Source organism: Myxocyprinus asiaticus, chromosome 11, assembly GCF_019703515.2.
Source record: "Myxocyprinus asiaticus isolate MX2 ecotype Aquarium Trade chromosome 11, UBuf_Myxa_2, whole genome shotgun sequence".
In the NCBI taxonomy this organism is placed as follows: domain Eukaryota; kingdom Metazoa; phylum Chordata; class Actinopteri; order Cypriniformes; family Catostomidae; genus Myxocyprinus; species Myxocyprinus asiaticus.
This window is the reverse complement of record NC_059354.1, coordinates 50,049,467-50,065,359: the sequence shown is the minus strand read 5'-3', so window position 1 is coordinate 50,065,359 and position 15,893 is coordinate 50,049,467. Positions and strand designations below refer to the sequence as shown.

The window sequence follows — 15,893 nt, the reverse complement described above, 5'->3', positions numbered from 1 at the left end:
ATTGACCTCCATTGTTTGAAAATAAACACATCATATCTCCATCAAAATCTCTCCTTTTGTGTTCTGCATAAGAAAGCAAGTCATACGGGTTTGGCACAACATGGGGGCTAGTAAGCGGTTTTTGAGTGAACTATCACTTTAATGCATCTCTTGTAGGTATCAGCAGTTATTGGATGAGATTCACCAGTGTTACCTGGACCAGAGAGAAGTTCTGCTCAGCCCCAGTATAAACTCCTCCATCACAGACCTCACCAGCCAGAACAGCAAGGATCACTGCGCTCTGGTGAGACGCTCACACTCTACGTCTCTGTGCAGAAGCATTAAAAACTTTTGCACCAGGGGGCCTGGGTAGCTCAGCAAGTATTGATGCTGACTACCACCCCTGGAGTCGCGAGTTTGAATCCAGGGCGTGCTGAGTGACTCCAGCCAGGTCTCCTAAGCAACCAAATTGGCCCGGTTGCTAGGGCGGGGTAACCTCCTTGTGGTCGCTATAATGTGGTTCTCGCTCTCGGTGGGGCACGTGGTGAGTTGTGCGTGGATGCCGCGGAGAATAGCGTGAACCGTGCGGTAATGCGCTCAACAAGCCACGTGATAAGATGCACGGGTTGATGGTCTCAGACGTGGATGCAACTGAGATTCGTCCTCCGCCACCAGGATAGAGGTGGGTCACTACGCCACCACGAGGACTTAGAGCGCATTGGGAATTGGGCATTCCAAATTGGGGAGAAAAGGGGAGAAAAAAACAACTTTTGCACCAGACAGATGCGCTATAACTAAGCTCTGTTTTTAGATGCAACCATTGCGATCTCGTTTAGTTCAGTTTTGCTTTAAGCAAAGTTCAAGAAGCAGAACATGTCCCTGGAAATCAAGTCTTGAGGAATAAACTTTCTTGATCTTTTGAGATAAAGGGTTCCTTTTAAATCTTTCTATACTAAAAAATACCATTTATTGAAGCTAAGCTGCAACAATGGTGATGATGTTCCTGACGTTAGAAACAAACCACTTAAGTTTATTTAAACGAGATCCCTGATCACTTCATTAAGATCTGAACGGTTTGAGCAGCACATTTCAAAACAGATGGTTTTGTGAATCTGACACAGTGTAATGCATTTTTACAAAGATAACATCTGTGGGTCATTTCGCTTCATTTTAATATACATTTTGTTATCACTGTGCAATACGGTTCTATTCATTAACGTTAGTAAATGCATTCCTATATATTTACTGTGTATTTTCACATTGAGAATAAATGCATTCATGCAAAAACTGACAAATGTTGCTTTCAGAGGCTTTATATGGAGTTAGGATGAAAATAAGGTGCATTTCTAACTGTTCTGAGACCAGTGCAGACAGACAGCACACTGGAGGTTAAGTCATTCACTAAATAGGGAGCAAGGGAGCATCCTATAGCTCTCTATGCAGTTAAGTGCGTTCACTCCTAAAATCTGACCAATGTTTGGATCACTCAACATGTTTATCAGACATGTGACAATGATAATCAGTACATAGATTCAGAATTTATAATGTATCATTTTATTTTAACATGGTTGGCAGTGATTGGATGATGCTGGACATTACTTTGAATCAGAATTATTTATTCAGCTTTATAGAAAATCAGCTGTAATGTCTATAACATCTCAAAAACATGACTAACCAACAATCGTGGCACCTAATAAACTATTTGATGAAAAAAATCTGACTTTCTATAGCTTAGTGTTATTTACAATTTCACAACTTAGTCCCGCTGTCCACATATGAGGACATATATTTTAAGGAAAACTATTTGCTTTAGATTTATTTATTTGTTTATTTATTTTTGCATGTTTATTAGGTGCTACTAGTTACAAATAAAAATGGAAAATGCACACAGCAGTCACGCTCGGGTCTCAGGAGGTTAAAAACTGCATTTACAGTACAGTCTTGTTATCAGTGTAGCTTTTCTTATCCCCGTCCATCAAATACTGTTTAATATCACACTTAATATTTTTATTTTTATTATAATGTTCAGCTAAAGTTGACATTTCTTGTAACAGATGCGCAGTGGTTGTGCATTCATGGTCCATGTTTGTCAAGATGAGCATCAGCTTTTCAGTGAGTTCTTCTCCAAACCCACATCTAAACTGGAGTGAGTACCACAAGCATGTCTCCATAAGCGGATACAATCACACTGAATCTGTTTTGCTTTATATGTACTTATATATTACCATAACAGTAATTATTAATGGTAGAAATACAATTGATGTTGATCTGCTGTTTCTGTTGCAGCGAGCTCCTGGAGAAACTGTGTTTGTCACTGTATGATTTTCTGAGGCCTCTGATCATCCATGTCGTTCATCTGGAGACGCTCTCCGAACTCTGTGGAATCCTGAAGATCGAGATGCTGGAAGATCACGTTCAAAACAATGGTACTGGACCCTCTTAAGACCAGAATGATCCACCCTTATGGGAACAAACATCTTAAAGATGAAAAGAGGGATACAGAAAGACTAGCTCTTCGACCGATAGTGGATTTTACAGATACCGATAGGTGGTGGAAAAACAGATAATCGATTAATCGGCCGATAGTGGATTTCCTTACAATGACATGCACAGACATAGGGGCTACAATTCTATATGAGTCCATAATGAATAAAATCCTAGATGTAGTTTATTGTTCAACCAAAATCCCAATAATAACCAGAAAAAAAAAAAAAAAGATTTGGTGCATAACATGAAACTTTTAACTGTAAACATGCCCAGAACACACCTGGGACTCTAAACGTAAATATTTAACAAATTAAGCTTTTTATAACCTGTAGATACTCCAAATGAAGGGTTTTTATTATATATTTTACCACATGAGGTTTAATGAGCAGTAGGGGTGTAACGATACACTGTGGTTCAAAAATGTGACTATACGCATCGTGGAGATTGGACGGTTTTTGTTTGTGTTTTTAATTATTTTACAAGCATCTGTTTCCAATACGCGCGCCATCCTGTGCCTACGTAACACAGGCATACACATGGAAATCGCTTCAGTGCACATAAGGAGCTCTAAATTGTGATTACTAGTGGAATCCACAAGAACTGAAAGTGCATCCTTGTAAAAGCGAATGTAATACAGGGAGCGGGATAGAGAAGTGCCTTTTTAGCCGGGAGGGATCTGGGGGCGTATTACAGAAGACTTCCTATCTGTAGTTAAGATGGGATAATGCATTTCAGAAATGTTATAAATGTTATATTAATCTACTATATATAATGCTGAATGTGTATTGTAATGCTATGTAATGTAAAATGCCATGTCTGATTTGATTTCATCAGTACATTTCAGTAGGGTTTTAAGTAGGGACATTATTTAACTGGATAAGCATGCACTTCCATGAAATATGTATTTTTGAAAATTATATTTACATGCAATCAGAGACAAAAGTATTTTAGAAAAATATTGCTTTAATTTAAAATACTTTAAATGTATGTATTCACTAACAGTGTGTAAGCACGTTACCACGGAGACAGAGTGCGTGTGGAGGTTTCATGCTATTTTCTGTGGCATCCACGCACAACTCACCATGCGCCCCACCGAGAGCGAGAACCACATTATAGCGACCGCAAGGAGGTTACCCCATGTGACTCTACCCTCCCTAGCAACCGGGCCAATTTGGTTGCTTAGGAGACCTGGCTTGAGTCACTCAGCACGCCCTGGATTCAAACTCATGACTCCAGGTGTGGTAGCCAGCGTCTTTACTCGCTGAGCTACCCAGCCCCCCAAGCTTGATTATTTTTAACAAGATACTGTATGAAGTTGGTGACACGATGTTTGCACGCCCTCGCTTCAATTTAGAATACTTGATTATCTAATCAAAATAACAAAAACGAGTGAAATGAGTTTTCAGGTAAAATGTCATGTAATCGGTGGTTTTGTTGCAGTGCTGCAGCTGGCAGCGTTTGATGCAGTTGTGAAGCAGATGTTGGAGGATGTTCAGGAGCGTCTGGTGTACCGAACACACATATACATCCAGACTGACATCACTGGATACAACCCTGCACCAGGAGACCTGGCCTACCCAGACAAACTGGAGATGATGGAGGTGAGGAACAACTCATTAACCTCTTTTACTCTGCAGATCTGGTACCGGGTCTGTGGGTGGGGCCAGGAGCATGTAATAAATGTATGATTACAAAATTAAAGTCCCTGGATGCACATGTCACTCGTGTGGTACCATTTGAAAGCTTAGAATCAGAACTTTTCAAATAACTCCATCACTTTTGCATTTGTTACATAAAATAACAAGATAAGACTTGAAAACCTCTGTGTTGCAAATGAGCGCTACCTTTTGGTAATTATGTATAAATGTTTTTTCGTATAGAACATAAATAGACATGTCATATATCAAAAGAAAGCTCTCATTCTCAGACATGGGACTTTGTAGTTTGTTTCGTTGTCATAGCACCACAGTTTGAGTGTTTATCAAAAGAATCACAAAGTGAAATATGATCTCTGTAATAGACTTGCCACGATATCATAATATTCAGACCGGTGCGGTGTTCACGTACAAACCGACTAACACCAGTATTACCACTGGTTGGACGCTAATTGGTACTATGGGGTAATTTTCGTTAAGCAAAAGCCTAAACAATAATGCAAAGCAGCTTGATTTCAAACGCTGAACAATATTTTGTATTTATTTTAACTAAAAATTAAAATGAAACTGAAAAAAATGAATTGTAATTAAAATTGTGTTGTTCAACTTTTTAAAAGATGGCTTTTCAACAGTTGTAAAGGGCAACATCTCTTTGGCAACGAACCGACTTCATCTGTGCATTCTCTCCATCATGGGCGACCGGTCGGTATTTCGTTGTCCGGGCAAATACATCACTTATTGTGGGTTGTTGCGGGTTTAATGTTGGTGTTTTATTACCTTTCATCCCAGGACCCAGTTTAGCTGCATCGGAAGGGTAATGACTTTGAATGTATGTGAATAAATTAATTTTGTTCCCTCCTAGGGCTGGGTGATATATATAATCACAGTATTCAATTACATCATCAACCCTCCGTCTGAGAGATCGGTGAATATTCTTGCTTTAGTGTTTTGCATTGAAAATTAAATTTGTTTATTTAAAAAACAAAAAACTTAAACCAAAGTCATTTCTAAACGTGACTGCACGCCTCCGAACAAACAGCGTGTCATACATGCGCATAGACGGCTTTCTGTCATCTGTTTTTAATAATATAATAAAGTGTGTTTCTTCAAGCACATGTCTGTGTGTCTAACAGCATTTCTTGTGTCATTCTGAATCTGAGACGTCTTACAGTTACCCACCATGCACATTATATTCACTACCTGCGATTAAATGCGCGTACTTTGCTGCCTGTGTAATTTGATACGTTGGTAAAGAACGTCTGGCTACAGTGCATTATTTAGGTTCATTTATCATGGGTCACAAACTCTTCATTAGGCAGCTATTCTTTATTTAAGGCTATTTTGTTCCATTCATAATGTTTCCCCCTTTTACCCCGTATAAAATGTCACACCGGTGTTGTCCCTTGTACCGAGTAAAACCGGTAACACCGTTTATCGTGGCAAGCAACCCTGCTCTGTTTGACAATGAAGCCAAACGTCTCATGTCTGCTCCGATCACTGCTTCTGTAAGCCCCAAATAGCCACAAACTCTATATCAACTCTTACCTTAGGTTGTTTGCTTTCAAATGAGCCATTGTTTACTTGTCTGTGAGCTTGTTTGGGTGAATAATCCAATGTTATGTCTCACAAAATATGCAGTCCAGTAGAAAAAGCATGATAAACAAATCATCAGAAAAATACGTTCTCAGCTATTGATGATGTAATGTTATACATCAGGATCTCAGCTTTCCAATGACACCTATATTGAGCTACTAGACAACTTAGAAGCCAAGGTATTCAACGAAACATTGAGGAAGGTCTATGCGCTCTAAGTCACTTGTTGTCTATGAACATGCGCATGTGTGTGTGCTCGGCTGCGTTAGAGCGCCACCTACATTTCAGATCTGTATATTGTGATGGAAGGTGGTGGATAGAGGAAAAATATTTTCCTTAGTACTCGCTGCCATTTAGTGGAATAAAATAAGACTTTTTGCAGGGAAATAGAGCAAACGTAACATGAATTAAATTTTTATAAATATTTTTAATATTATATTTGTCATAAGATTGTAAACAAATACAGTATTATTTATGATTTTTTTATTTCTTTTTTATTTGGGTAGATTTTCTGTAAAATGACACCAGTTGTTTTTGCAGTTATTCAACTGTATTTGTGCAAGGTAAGCTGGTGTGAAAAACTGCAAGTGGCAGCCAAAACATGCACCAGAGTTGAAGAGGTTAAAACATGTTAAACATTAAAGGTGTTCAGGACAGTTTGATTAGAGAATTCAAGCTTGCAACTTTATTAGAAAAGTGTGTAAATGTTTTAATCTTGTAATACTTTCTTCTATAACAGCTTTGTATGCAGAAACAATAATAAGTAAGCTATTTGTAGGTTAATTTCACAGAAAAGCATAAACACCACAGCTCTTTGGCGCTTGAAAAATGTGTTTTTTCAAGCCGGAAAAACAAAACAAAAAAGAGGAGAGGGAAAGGGCAAGGCGGAGCGACAGTGTGAGAGAGAGAGAGAGAGAGAGAGAGAGAGAAAAACTTGCTTGCCAGTTTCCCAGACACGCTGTCGCCTGGTCCTTGACCACTCCTCCACACTCTGGCGGACAACAGCCGCTCCTCCCCGGGCGGACCGGAGCCAGTCCTCCGACCCCTGGCGGATGGAACGCCCCTCCGCGTTTTGGCGGCCAGTAGGGAACTCCTTCGCCCCTTGCAGCGGCTCCACCGCTCCAGGCGGCCGGCAGCGAGCCCCTCCTCCCCTCGCGGACGGCGGCCGTTCCTCCGCGTCCAGGCGGCCGGCAGCGAGCCCCTCCTCCCCTCGCGGACGGCGGCCGTTCCTCCGCGTCCAGGCGGCCGGCAGCGAGCCCCTCCTCCCCTCGCGGACGGCGGCCGTTCCTCCGCGTTCAGGTGGTCGGCAGCGAGCCCCTCCTCCCCACGCGGACGGCGGCCGTTCCTCCGCGTCCAGGTGGTCGGCAGCAATTCCTCCGTCCCCTGGCGGATGGCCGCGGCTGCTCCTTTGGGTGGATGGCAATGGCGAGGACTCCACGACAGCGCATCTCTCCTCCTGCCATCTTAGTTTGTTTTGAGCGGTCCTTCCATATTATTTTCTTCCATCCGTGAAACATGATTGTTTAAAGTAGGTATGTTTTCAAGTGTAACATCTAATTTGTTTAAGTAGTCTCATCTGACTGATGCTGTTTCATCAATTGTAGAAAATCGCTCAGAGTCTGAAAGAGGAGCAGATGAAGTTGACGTCCAACAATGCTTTCTCTGACGTCCAGCTGGAGGAATCGGACAATAAAAAGATCTGCTCGGGTGTGTATGATTACTCGCACTCAATAAAATGTTCTTATGTACTGAGCCGCAGCGTCACACAGCGTCTGTGTGTTTTTATTCCAGTAGATCCTCGATTACAGAGCAGTGTTTCTCCAGCAGATCTGCACGGCATGTGGTACCCAACTGTCAGACGCACGCTAGTGTGCTTGTCCAAACTCTACCGCTGTATAGACGTGAGTGTTACAGCACATCAGCTGTTTCCTGCCTGTTCTTAATCAACAGAAATCTGTGCATGAATATTATGTTTTCAAAATGATCAAAAAGACCACCAATTTCCTGTAGCATTGCATTAATATTATGCAATCATTTAAAAGTGACTCAGAAAAGGACTGTTGACATGAACCAAACGGCACAGGAATTACATTGTTAATGCATAACCAGAGGTTCATCCACCTAGAAGTGTAGTTCCACCTCAAAGAGGATGATTAGACATTTCTGCTTTGGTAATGCTAGCCCCAAAGACTTCTATTGTAAGTGCGCTACTCGAACTGTTATTCCCTTTATTTAAAAAACAACAGCAGCTGAGGGATAAGTTGAAATGATTTTCAATGCTAATTAACATTATGCCACAAATGCTGCGTCGGTGGATCTTGGCTTGTATTGAAACCAGAACTTTATTTTATCTTTTTCTTTTCTCAATGACTCTTTCCTGTAGAGGGCAGTGTTTCAGGGTCTGTCACAGGAAGCACTATCTGGCTGCATCCAGTCGCTCCTCAAAGCCTCTGATGTCATTCACAAGAACAAGGTAAAAGCCTTCTGTACACCCGTAGGCAAGCACAAGTATAGTGGTATAATATTCCTGAGTCCCATGCCACCTTGTGGGTGAAGTGGGAAACAAGCGTTAACAATCGTTGTGTACTTACGCAACATTAAAAATGACAGAAACTTTGGTTCAGTTGAAGACTATCTAAACATGCGGGACCTTTTTAAAGACTTGCATTAGAAAAGAACAAAAGTGCCTCTGATATGGCGGACGGCAACAGTTGCTGATGTACGGTTGGTCAGTAAAGTTTTTAAAGGGGTAGTTCACCCAAAAATGAAAATCCTCTCATCATTTATTCACCTTCATGCCATCCCAGATGTGTGACTTTCTTTCTTCTGCAGAACACAAATGAAGATTTTTAGAAGAATATATCAGCTCTGTAGGTCCATACAATGCAAGTGAATGGTGACCAGAACTTTGAAGCTACAAAATGGACATAAATACAGCATAAAAGTAATCCATACAACTCCAGTGGTTTAATCCATGTCTTCAGAAGTTAAATGATAGGTGGGAGTGAGAAAAAGATAAATATTTGTCCTTTTTTTTACCATAAATTCTCCTCCCTGCCCAGTAGGTGGCGATATACATGAATAATGCAAATCGCCAAAAACAAAAGAAGAATGTAAAAAAGTGAAAGTAGAGATTTATAGTAAAAAAAAGGACTTAAATATTGATCAATTTCTCACCGAAACCTATCATATCACTTCAGAAGACATGGATTAAAACACTGGAGTCATATGGGTTACTTTTATGCTATGTTTATGTGCTTTTTGGAGCTTCAAAGGTCTGATCACCATTCACTTGCATTGTATGGACCTACAGAGCTGAGATATTCTTCTAAAAATCTTCATTTGTGTTCTGCAGAAGAAAGAAAGTCATACACATCTGGGATGGCATGAGGGGGAATAAATGATGAGAGAATTTTCATTTTTGGGTGAACAATCCCTTTACATTTGTACAGATCTCAGTTCAGTCTCTGCATCTCAACTCTCGTAACGTTTGTGTTGTGTCTACAGACTCCGATCGATGCGCAGCTCTTCCTCATCAAACATCTGCTCATCATGAGAGAACAGATTGCACCGTTTCATGCCGACTTTGCCATTAAAGAGATTTTTCTGGATTTGAAGAAGACCAGAGGTATTTGACATCAGTGTTTTTTACAGCAGCAGTATGAATCGATACGATCTCTTTGTTGATGATTTGTGTGTAATATCAGTGAAGAAACACCAGATGGCGTAGCAACATAATTTCTTTTCATGTTCTCTTCACAGACGCAGCGTTCAAAATGTTCAACCCGATGGTTGTGCCCAAATTCTTCCGGCTGAACAGTCACAATGCAATCCTGGAGTTTTTACTAGAGGTAACTGTTTAGCTTCACTGAGTCATTTGATTTAGTGGCTCTTCAGAGTCTCACATGTCTTGAACCCCTCTCATCTGATTTATGTCTTGCATTTGAATGATTCATCATGCACTATTACTTTCACACCAGGGCACACCTGAGATCAAAGAGCACTACATTGACTCAAAGAAGGATGTGGATCGGCATCTGAAGTCCAGCTGTGAGCAGTTCATACAGCAGCAGACCAACATGTTTGTGAGCAACCTGGAAGAATTTCTCACCAAGGTGAAACTCGGGAACATTTTGGGTTGGCAAACAAGTAAATGTGGATGGTTGCACAGTTAAAGTGTGAATCAATTTGCTTCTGCATGTTCAGCTTTGTGGTTCTAGTTTAAAGTTAGTTGTCAGTGGAAATCAGTGGAAAGTTTGGTTAGTGGGACAAATTCTGAACTCGAGCAGTCATGGTTCATATATTTCTGTAATAACAGGTAGGAGCTCTAAAAACGATGGCTGTTCAAGGAGGACCAACCTACAATCTCTCTCAGCAGCCGTGGGCTCAGCCTGGTGAGTCGACAAGGAAATCTTTCAACTTTATTTATCTCATAATTAACTCTAATTTGCTGTTTGATTGCAGTGAATGATCTGGTCCAAATTTAGAGACACTTGAGAAGAGAATATCGTTGTTGGACACGTTAAAGGTCTTGTGTTATTCAGCAGTTGTTAACAGCTACAACTCATTTACATATAACTGGATATTAACACAAGCAAGCAGAAATGAGTTTGAGTAAATCTCACAAAAACATGACATTGGTACGTTTCACCCCAAAATCAAAATGAAAAATATGAGTGTATTTGCAAAATGAAAATTTGGGATGTTGTTTTGCACTGTGAGATTATTTTCATGACAATTAAGCAAATTTTTCCCCTGTCAAAATCTCATTACCTTTAGGTGAATTCTTTGTAATTATTCTCAAAGGTGATTCTTGTTACTGTAATAGTCGTTTTGTACTGTATTTTATTTTTCTCCCAATTTGGAATGCCCAATTCCCACTACTTAGCAGGTCCCTGTGGTGGTGCGGTTACTCACCTCAATCCGGGTGGCGGAGGACAAGTCTCAGTTGCCTCCACTTCTGAGACCGTCAATCCGCGCATCTTATCACGTGACCCGTTGTGCATGACACCACGGAGACTCGCAGCATGTGGAGGCTCATGCTACTCTCCGCGATCCACGCACAACTTACCACACGCCCCATTGAGAGCGAGAACCACTAATCACGACCACGAGGAGGTAACCTCATGTGACTGTACCCTCCCTAGCAACCGGGCCAATTTGGTTGCTTAGGAGACCTGGCTGGAGTCACTCAGCACGCCCTGGATTCGAACTCACGACTCCAGGGGTGGTGGTCTCAGCGTCTTTACTCACTGAGCTACCTGGGCCCCCATTTTGTACTGTATTGAATGTTCCAGTGCAGTAGATAAATCAGCAAAAATTAAAGGCTGTGTACAATAAAAAAAATAACTGTTGGATTTACTTAAAAAAGCAGTATCAAGTGGTTTTACGCAACAAGCCACTAGAGAAATTCAAGTAAATTGGACTAAAGCTTTTTGAGGAAATGCATTTGGATTTGGTAGTGTTATGTATTATTATTATTATTATTATGTTCATTTTATTTGATAAAAGGCATTGAACTTATTAACTTATACTTATTTATAGGTATGGGACGATATATTGAATTTCAATATATCACGAACCAAAAAAATCATGAACCATATCGAGGCAAAACTCGATATTTAGACATTTGAAACATTGTTTTCTGTCCATGTGATCATAAATGAAATGACCCGTCAAACATCAGAATCTCTCTGTCGCTTGATTTTACCCCTCCTGCACTTTTTTCTACACTGTTTACAGGGTTCACACAAGGTCCATGAAGTGCTTAAAGTGCCTGAATTTAGCTCTTAAAAATGTAAGTACTGGAATACCTGGAAAATCGCCTTGTTTTGATGAAAAGTGCTTGAGATTAAAACAGACCATTTCATCCTTGTAATGTGTGTCCATCAAAGATGAGATCCCGCACTCACTTTCATTTAAAGTTGCTACATGTAATATTTTGAGTGTACTAAATCATAAAATGACCATAATATGTCATTAGAGAATTAGGAAACATGCTAAGTTGAAATACTGGCTTCTCTGATAACAATGCTTCAGCCAGTATATTCTACTTTGAAGTTTCCATTCCCGGCCGGAATTTCTGTTTATGTTTTGGCCTGTGTGATCCCACCCACTGCCCACTTACCAGTAGTATTTCGACACCGCCGGGTTGCCAGATTTGAACAAGTTTGCAGGCAAACAACACTGCGTGCTGCAGTCATGGAAGCCAGCAAACGAACTGGATTAGAGATAACCGATTCCACCTGACCTAAAAAGCCTCGCCATCAGTCTAAAAAGGCGTAGTAAAACAAGGATAAATATCGGAGATGTCTTTGCAAGATGGAGACAACTTAAACCCAGGAATCCTTTAAAACGGACGCCGAGTTGGCTAATATTCGTGTCAACATTCTGGCAACCCGCATGAGCTTCGAGTCTGGGGCGGGGCAGACAACTCTCCAATATTCTGAATTTGGACTGCAGTACCCATTTCAAATGCTTGTTGTCAATCTTACATATAGCACCTTTCATAATGTGTCTTTTAGGGGGCCTGGGTAGCTCAGTGGTAAAGACACTGGCTACCATACCTGGGGTTCACTAGTTCGAATCCAGGGCATGCTGAGTGACTCCAGCCAGGTCCCCTAAGCAACCAAATTGGCCCGGTTGCTAGGGAGCTTCGAGTCTGGGGCGGGGCAGACAACTCTCCAAAATTTTGAATTTGGACTGCAGTACCCATTTCAAGCCAATTTGGTCTCCTAAGCAACCAAATTGGCCCGGTTGCCAGGGAGGGTAGAGTCACATTGGGGTAACCTCCTCGTGGTCACTATAATGTGGTTCGTTCTCGGTGGGGCGTGTGGTGAGTTGAGCATGGTTGCCGCGGTGGGTGGCGTGAAGCCTCCACACGCGCTATGTCTCCGTGGCAACTCACTCAACAAGCCACGTGATAAGATGCGCGGGTTGACGGTCTCAGACGTGGAGGCAACTGGGATTCATCCTCCGCCACCCGGATTGAGGCGAATCACTACGCCACCACGAGGACTTAAAAGCACATTGGGAATTGGGAATTCCAAAATTGGGAGAAAAAGGGGAAAAATCCAAGAAAAAAAAGAAATAATGTGTCTTTTAAAATTCTGTTTTTTACAGACAGATAGAAAAGTACAAATAAATATGAATCATTAATATTAATCATTATTATACATACAGTTTCAATAAATAATATGAACTGATAGAAAGTAGAATTGTTATATATTTAAAAAGTTGAATTTTTGTTGAATCTAACCCTAACCCTTAATTTTCAACATGTATTTTCTCCATCCAGTTTTGTGCAAAGCATGATGGGAACTACAAGTCACTGCGGTTTCATTTAATGCAAGCAAAACTACTTAAATTGTTCCAACATAAATGGATTAAGTAGAGCTGACAAGACACATTTTCGTTGTAACAACTCAGTTGCATTAAGTTCACTTGGTTACATGCATTTTTTGAGTAATATGAACAAGGGAAGATTCAGTAAAACTGACAATAGTGAAAGTTAAATTTTTTTTTTGGAGTATACAACAAATATTACCATGATGTATAAATAGTGTACAATTTAAATAATTGCATTATAAAATCAAGAAATCATTATGTATTTATTGATTGCCATATGGAAATGGGAAATGCAGGGAATTTGCTTAATTGTCATGAAAATTGTCACAGTCACTTTCATTTCTTATTTCTTTTGATTTTGGGTGTGAAATATGATCTGGACATGTTCTTGAAAGAGGCAGTTATTAATTTGCAGCTTTGAATAAGATAGATGCTTGACCATGTGTTTTTTATTTTAAAGTTTCTACCCTTATTAAAAGCTAACGGTGCATTGCCGCTTCCTTTTTAGCCAAAATAAATGACCTTGTGATGGCTACATATCGAATAATGAAAAACAAGCTGCCCGGCACGTTACAAAGCATGTCTTTATATCTGGCCAATAAAGACACAGAGTTCATTCTGTTCAAGCCGGTCAGGGTGAGTATCACTCCAATCTTGGGTTTAATTTCATATAATGCGACACTCGCTTGCTTTATGCAGCGGGATATAATGACAAAACAGCTGCAGTGAATCTGATCAGCTGCATCATGTTTCAGAACAACATTCAGCAGGTATTCCAGCGACTGCATGCGTTACTGCAGGAAGAGTACAGCGGAGAGGATCTGCAGATCATTGCATGCCCATCCATGGAGCAGGTGCAGTTCTGCGCATTATTACTGCTTTGTACTTATAATATACACTCATGTAGGGAGAGGCAGTGTGAACAAACAGTACGAGTTATTATTTAACACTTCATAATAAGATTCTGTTTGTTGACATTAGTTAAAGGGATAGTTCACCCAAAAATGAAAATTCTCATCATTTACTCCCCCTCATACCATCCCAGATGTGTATGACTTTCTTACATCTGCTGAACACAAATGAAGATTTTTAGAAGAACATTTCAGCTCCGTTGGTCCATACAGTGCAAGTGAATGGTTACCAAAACTTTGAAGCTCCAAAAAGCACATAAAGGAAACATAAAAGTAATCCATAAGACTCCAGTGGTTTAATCCATGTCTTTAGAAGTGATATGATAGGTGTGGGTGAGAAACAGATCAATTATATTATAAAGCCTCCTCCCTGCCAGTAGGTGGTGATATGCTTGAAGAATGCGAATTGCCAAAAAGCAAAAGAAGAAGAATGTGAAAGTGAAAGTGGAGATTTATAGTAAAAAAAAATTGTTTTTAATATTGATCTGTTTCTCACCCACACCTATCATATCACTTCTGAAGACATGGATTAAACCACTGGAGTCTTATGCTGCCTTTATGTGCTTTTTTGAGCTTCAAAGTTCTGGTCACCATTCACTTGCATTGTATGGACCTACAGAGCTGAGATATTCTTCAAAAAATCTTCATTTGTGTTCTGCAGAAGAAAGAAATTCATACACTAATGAGAGAGTGTTTATTACTGGGTGAACTATCCCTTTACTGCATTAGGTATAATGAACTAACAATGATATTTCTTGGCTAATTTACAAATAAACAATTGTTCATTTATTAGTTCATAATGCATTCACTAATGTTTACATACAAAACTTTTAATGTAAAAAATATTTTTATCAGATATTGACAAATGATCAGAGATGATACAAATGAGAAATTGTTTAAAAATCTATAAAAACAACAACAACAACATCAACAAAAAAAACATTTATGGTATTTTCTACCAAATTAATCGATTTAATGAGTTTTTAAAATGTGAAGTGGTGTAACCATCAAGTAAAAGGTATTAAAATACGTTTTCAAAGTAAAAACAAAAAACAAATTATTTATATTAAAAAATCTTACCGTTGCTCCATTTGACCTGAACAAATGTGTCTTTTCATAAAAATGCCGAAATATCTGATTTTTTTTTTTTTTTTTAAGCAGCCCACTCAGTCTTGAGGGTCTAAATGGGTCTTTTCTGTTTCATGTTTTTTGTTGTTGTTGGTTATTTATTTATTTTTTGTCACGTGACAAAAGTTGGTGGAAAAAAGTTTTTCAGATTCGAATAATATTTTTTTAAGAAATAATAATTTAAGATTATTTAAAACTACTTATGCCAACATTTATTTTTTCAAGAATTTCAGCTTTTAATGAGATTTATTTATTTATTTATTTGTTTGTTTACCGCCTGTAGACTGTTACACCACAGGACATTTTTGACTTCTTTAAGCCCCCGAAAAAATATAAAAACAACTCTGAAACTCAGAAATTAAAAAACCTGTTCATAATTAAAGAGGTGTAACTGTGTGAATTGCATTTTTAATGTATTTTCAAAAAACTTAATAGATCTGGACAAACAAAAATGAGCGTAATGTCATTTAGCAGATTTAATATATGCTGGCAGATATTGTTCGTGTTAACTAATAGTTATGAATACAGCCTTATTGTAAAGTGTTACCAGTTACGATATAGGTGTGTTAAATTCCATTTGCTGCCACTAGCGGTGCATAAATTACACACTTTAAACTTTAAACAAGAAGGTACAAGAAACCATGCTATAATGTGAATATAGTCATAACCAAAGGGCACGCTGTATTGACCAATCAGCTTCCAGTACTACGACTATCCATTTTGTAATTTGTAATAAAAAAGATCAAGTATGTTTGTGTCGGAGTGAACAATATACTGTATATATATATTTATT

At 39.4% G+C, this 15,893-nt stretch overlaps 1 protein-coding gene across 3 annotated transcripts in view; it reads left to right on the top strand.

Annotated features, from left to right (window-relative positions):
- The window catches only part of LOC127448237 (conserved oligomeric Golgi complex subunit 3-like), a 30,010-nt gene that overhangs the window by 12,541 nt on the left and 1,576 nt on the right, over nt 1–15,893 (top strand). The window contains exons 10-22 of one of the 3 annotated variants that reach the window (XM_051710627.1): nt 157–283; nt 2,034–2,125; nt 2,266–2,405; nt 3,907–4,067; nt 7,319–7,421; nt 7,509–7,615; nt 8,098–8,187; nt 9,222–9,342; nt 9,477–9,565; nt 9,695–9,829; nt 10,033–10,108; nt 13,570–13,697; nt 13,817–13,915. In XM_051710627.1, the coding sequence (XP_051566587.1) occupies nt 157–283; nt 2,034–2,125; nt 2,266–2,405; nt 3,907–4,067; nt 7,319–7,421; nt 7,509–7,615; nt 8,098–8,187; nt 9,222–9,342; nt 9,477–9,565; nt 9,695–9,829; nt 10,033–10,108; nt 13,570–13,697; nt 13,817–13,915 (1,468 nt within the window). The other 2 variants (XM_051710626.1, XM_051710628.1) reach the window with 2 other exon arrangements.